Source organism: Henckelia pumila, chromosome 2 (assembly GCF_033568475.1).
Source record: "Henckelia pumila isolate YLH828 chromosome 2, ASM3356847v2, whole genome shotgun sequence".
Lineage (NCBI taxonomy): Eukaryota > Viridiplantae > Streptophyta > Magnoliopsida > Lamiales > Gesneriaceae > Henckelia > Henckelia pumila.
This window is the reverse complement of record NC_133121.1, coordinates 159,730,788-159,736,216: the sequence shown is the minus strand read 5'-3', so window position 1 is coordinate 159,736,216 and position 5,429 is coordinate 159,730,788. Positions and strand designations below refer to the sequence as shown.

At 37.9% G+C, this 5,429-nt stretch overlaps 1 protein-coding gene across 1 annotated transcript; it reads left to right on the top strand.

Moving 5' to 3' along the window:
- The first annotated feature begins 490 nt into the window (after positions 1 to 490).
- Positions 491 to 5,105, top strand: LOC140878789 (uncharacterized). Its single transcript, XM_073282408.1, has 9 exons — positions 491 to 742; positions 860 to 1,001; positions 1,131 to 1,280; positions 1,601 to 1,899; positions 2,010 to 2,153; positions 2,576 to 3,022; positions 3,331 to 3,588; positions 4,432 to 4,744; positions 4,795 to 5,105. Exons 1-9 carry the CDS (start codon positions 491 to 493, stop codon positions 5,103 to 5,105), a joined length of 2,316 nt encoding a protein of 771 aa, XP_073138509.1.
- The last annotated feature ends 324 nt before the right edge of the window (positions 5,106 to 5,429 follow it).

Sequence of the window (5,429 nt, the reverse complement as noted above, 5' to 3'; positions counted from 1 at the left end):
TTCAAATGAAAGTCAGATTTGGAGGGACACCTTTTGAGGATCCAAATGCTCATCTGGAGCAATTCTTGTCAATCTGTGACACCTTAAAATTCAATGGAGTGACTAGTGATGCTATTCGGCTGAGGCTATTTCCATTTTCTCTACAAGGAGAAGCGATAGAGTGGCTTCGAGATTTACCAAAAGGATCGATTACTACCTGGGATGGGCTGGTTAAAGTCTTCATGCACAGGTATTTTCCACCAACCAAAGTTACACAATTGCGGAATGAAATCATGTCTTTTATGCAGAAGGATGGGGAATCATTGAATGCCGCATGGACAAGATTTAAAAGATGTTGAGAGTGTGTCCTGTACATGGGTTAGCAGTGGGCCAACAAGTAGAGATTTTCTACTATGGGGTGGATTCATCTGTGCGTTCTATGCTTGGTGCAGCTGCCAATGGCAGCCTCTATAGAAAGACTCCTACAGTAGCACTCGAAATCATATAAAATATGGCTGAAAGCAATGCTGGCTGGCAAGATAGCAGGAAAGAAAAGAAAGTTCGATTTCTTGAGATGGATGCTCTGACAGCAATTACATCAAAACTTGATGGACTGACTCATCAAGTATCTCAACTGCAAGCGAATAAATCAGCACCATCAAAGCAGGTGAATCAAGTTCAAGTCCAAGGAAACACTGAAGAGATTGGAGAACCAGTAAATACTTATCCATTCATGCCAGATGTACTTTTTCACGGGATGCCAGTTTTTGAAGAAGATTAGGTGAATTATGTGGGGAACCAAGGGCGACAACAATATAATCCATTCAGTTTCTCATATAATCCATGTTGGAGATGTCACCCAAATTTTGGGTGGAAACAGGCTAAAAATTCAGTTGAGCCACAATTTTTCAATCCTCCTCAACAACCTACACAGAAAAGGCCCCCTCAGCAAGCAGTGAAACCTCCGCAAGGTGCTGGAACTTCTATGCCACCAAGTTTCAAACCATCTAAGAATAAGTCAAGTCTGGAAGATATTCTTGCAAAATACATAGCTGGGAACGAGATGAGATGGCATAATTATGATGCCATGATGCAAAGAGTTGAAACCAAATTGGGACATTTGGCAAACCAGTTCGCTACATGAGCGCCAGGCTCACTTCCTAGTGACACAGAAAAGAATCCAAAGGGCTTCAATGCGGTCATAGTTGCTGAACAAGTGAAGAAAGAGGATGCTGAGGTTGAAAAAGCTATCAAGGAGAAGGAATCAAACAAGCAGAGAGGTGAGGAATCGAGGGAGAAAGGTAAGTCTCTAAACTAAAATGTTGGTATTGATATAAATTCTATCCCTTTTTCCCCAAAGAGCAAAGCAGCTGCAACTCCATAATAAATTTTCAAAATTTCTTGAAATTTTTAAGAAGCTGCACATAAATATCCCGTTTGCAGAAGTTTTAGCTCAAATGCCCTCATATACAAAATTTTTGAAAGATATTTTATCAAACATAAGGAAATTGATGGACTTTGAAACTGTTAATCTTTCGGAGGAATGTTCAGCAATTTTATAAAAATAAATTACCTCCAAAGTTTAAGGATCCTGGTAGCTTCTCTATTCCTTTTACCATAGGAAATTCATTTTTTAGCAAAGCTTTGTGTGATCTTGGTGCAAGCATTAATCTGATGTCATATTCATGTTTTGATAAGTTAGGAATTGGTGAGGTGAAACCAACTACAATTTTCCTACAGTTGGCTGATAGATCAATTAAATATCGTAGGGGAATTGTAGACGATGTCTTGGTGAAGGTTGATAAATTCATTTTCCCAGTAGATTTTGTTGTGTTGGATATGGAAGAGGATAATGAGATTCCTCTTATTTTAGGTAGAACATTTTTAGCCACTGGGAAGGCTTTGATTGATGTACAAAAGGTGATTTGGTGCTGAGATTGAATGATGAGAGTGTGGTATTTAATGTATTTCATTCTATGAAATATCCATATAATGTTTCTAATTGTTTTCGAATTGATGCTACTGATGAGTTTGTTGAGCGCGATGTGCAAGAATTTATTTCTGAAGATCCCTTGGAGGTTTGCTTGACACATCCATCTCCAAAAGAGTTGAATAATGAGGAGATTGAAGAATATGTGCAGTATTTGGATGCCGAAAAACCACTTTCAAGAATGGTAAACTCAAGGATTGGGGAGCTTGGACATGTTCCAAGAGCATTGAAGCCAGCAATTGAAGAGGCCCCGATCCTTGAGATGAAACCTCTCCTTCACATCTGAAGTATTTTTTATTACTTGATAATGATAAACTGCCAGTAATTATTTCTTCTAGTTTGACAGGGGATGAGGAACAAAAGTTGACTCGAGTTCTGAGAGATAATATCAAAGCCATTGAGTGGAGTATAGCAGATATAAATGGGATCATCTCTTGCATATGTATGCATAAGATTCTGATGGAAGCCGATCAAAAAACATCAAACCAACCTCAAAGGCGGCTAAATCCCGACATGTAAGAAGTGGTAAAGAAGGAGGTAATCAAGCTTTTGGATGCAGGTATTATCTACCCAATCTATGATAGTAAATGGGTAAGTCCTGTTCAGGTTGTTCCAAAAAAGGGTGGGATCACTGTTGTGAAAAATGAAAATAATGAATTGGTTCCCACTAGAACTGTTAGGGGTTGGCGTGTTTGCATTGATTATAGAAAACTTAATGATGCAACCCGTAAAGATCATTTTCCCCAACCCTTTATAGATCAAATGTTAGAAATAGTAGCCGGACATCCTTTTTATTGTTTTTTGGGTGGCTATTCGGGTTATATGCAAATTCTCATTGCTCCTGAAGATCAAGAAAAAATCACTTTTACATGTCCTTATGGAACTTTTGCAAATAAACGAATGTCATTCGGTCTTTGTAACGCACCGGCTACTTTCCAACGCTGCATGATGGAAATTTTCCATGACGTGATTGAGGATTTTATTGAAATATTCATGGATGATTTTTCAGTTTTTGTCTCTTCCTTTGATGCTTGCTTGCTGAATTTGTCTAAGGTTTTAAGAAGATGTGAAGAGTCCAATTTAGTATTGAACTAGGAAAAATGTCATTTTATGGTGAGAGAGGGTATTGTCTTGGGGCATAAATTTTCTAAATATGGGATTGAGGTTGATAAGGCAAAAATTGAAGTAATTGAGAAACTTCCTCCCCCATCAAATATAAAAAGTGTGCGTAGTTTTTTAGGGTATGCAAGATTTTATAGGCGGTTCATTAAGGATTTTTCTAGCATCTCCAAGCCGGTGACTAATATTCTAATAAAAGATGTGTCGTTTGATTTTTTGTTGAGTGTGTGCAGGCTTTTTAGATTCTAAAGAAAAAGTTGATCACTGCACCAGTGATTGTAGCACCTGATTGGGAATCACCTTTTGAGGTGATGTGTGATGTAAGTGATACAGCTTTAGGAGCAGTCTTAGGGAAAAAGCGAGAGAAAACCATTCATGTCATCTACTATGCTAGTATGATGCTGTCAGCTGCCCAAAGGAATTATTCTACAACTGAAAAAGAGCTACTCGCTGTGGTGTTTGATCTGGATAAATTCAGATTTTACTTGATTGGAAGCAAAGTGATCGTGCACACTGACCACTCTGCCCTAAAATACTTGATGGATAAAAAATATGCAAAACCAAGAATAATTCATTGGATTCTTCTCTTGCAGAAATTTAATTGGATATTATTGATAGGAAAGGCACAGAAAACCAAGTAGCGGACCATCTTTCACGCCCGGAGAATCCAATTCAGAGAAGCGGCAATATTCGTGAGGAATTTCATGATAAACAGATCTTTGAGATGAATAATTTACCATGGTATGCTGATTTTGTTAATTAACTCTCAAGTAAGTTTCTACCTCCTCACTTTACTTATCAGCAAAAGAAGAAATTCTTTTCTTACTTGAAATATTATTTGTGGGAAGATCCTTACTTGTTTAGAATATGCGCAGATGGTATAATTCGTAGGTGTGTTCCCAAGGAAGACGTAAGTGAGATTTTATTTCATTGTCATAAGGGTTCAACTGAAGGTCACTTTTGTGCGACCAGAACTACATCTAAAGTACTACAATCTTGCTTTTATTGACCCACTTTGTTTAGAGATGCACATGAGTATGTGACAAAATGTGATGAATTTCAGCGTACTGGTAATATTTCTAGGAGACATGAGATGCCTCTCAATAATATTTTGGTTTGTGAATTTGTAATGTGTGGGGAATAGATTTCATGGGTCCGTTCCCAGTTTTTTTTGGGAATAAGTATATTCTTGTTGCTGTAGACTATGTGTCTAAATGGGTGGAAGCAATTGCTTGCAAAAATAATGATTCTTAGGTTGTCATACAGTTTCTCCAGAAAAATATTTTTTCAGCACACCTAGAGCCATTATAAGTGATGGGGGTACTCATTTCTGTAACCGTCAGTTTGACAGTCTTTTAGCCAAGTATGAGGTCAGAAATAAGGTGGCAACACCTTACCATCCTCAAATGAGAGGCAAAGTCGAGGTTTCTAACAGAGAAATAAAACTCATTCTAGAGAAGACCGTTGGTGCTTCAAGGAAAGAATGGTCCAGTAAACTCGAAGATGCACTGTGGGCTTATCGCACCGCGTTTAAAACTCCAATTGGAATGTCTCCATTTCAATTAGTGTATGGAAAGTTGTGTCACTTACCTGTTGAACTTGAACATAAGGATTATTGGGCTGCTAATTTTTTAAATTTTGATGTCAAAGCCACAGGTGAAGAGAGGTTGCTGCAGTTGCATAAAAATTGGAAGAGTTTCGGCTAGATGCTTATGAAAATGCCAAGGTTTACAAGGAAAATACTAAACGTTGGCATGATCAGAAAATTGTGAATCGAGAATTCGAGGTGGGACAACAGGTATTACTCTACAATTCTCGATTGAATTTGATGTCAGGAAAGTTGCGATTGGGTTGGTCAAGACCTTATACCATCACTCAAGTCTTCCCCTATGAAACCGTGGAAATCACTAGCGAAGCAACTGGAAAATTCCAAGTGAACGACCATAGGCTTAAAGTTTATCGAGGTGGCGTGGTGGTCGACGAGCAGATCACCGTGAATTTACAGGATCCAAATTAAAAAGGGAACCAAAATCGAGCTATAGACTATAAATTTAGCGCTTGCTGGGAGGCAACCCAGTTTCTTTTCCTTTTTGTTCGTTTATTTCGTTTCGTTTATTTTTGTTGTTTATTTTATTTTTGTCACTTCTTTAGTTAATCTCAGCAAATTTGTGTGGGTGCAGATATTTTACTGAAGCGGATACATCATTGTTTGACGAGGCGTGCACTTACAGTATTGGGAATCGTACCATTCAGGGTAGTTTCTTTACAATTTTGCATCTTGTGTGCTTGAGTGTTTTATCTGAAATTTTTAGATGCAAATTAATTTGTGTGGATTCAATTT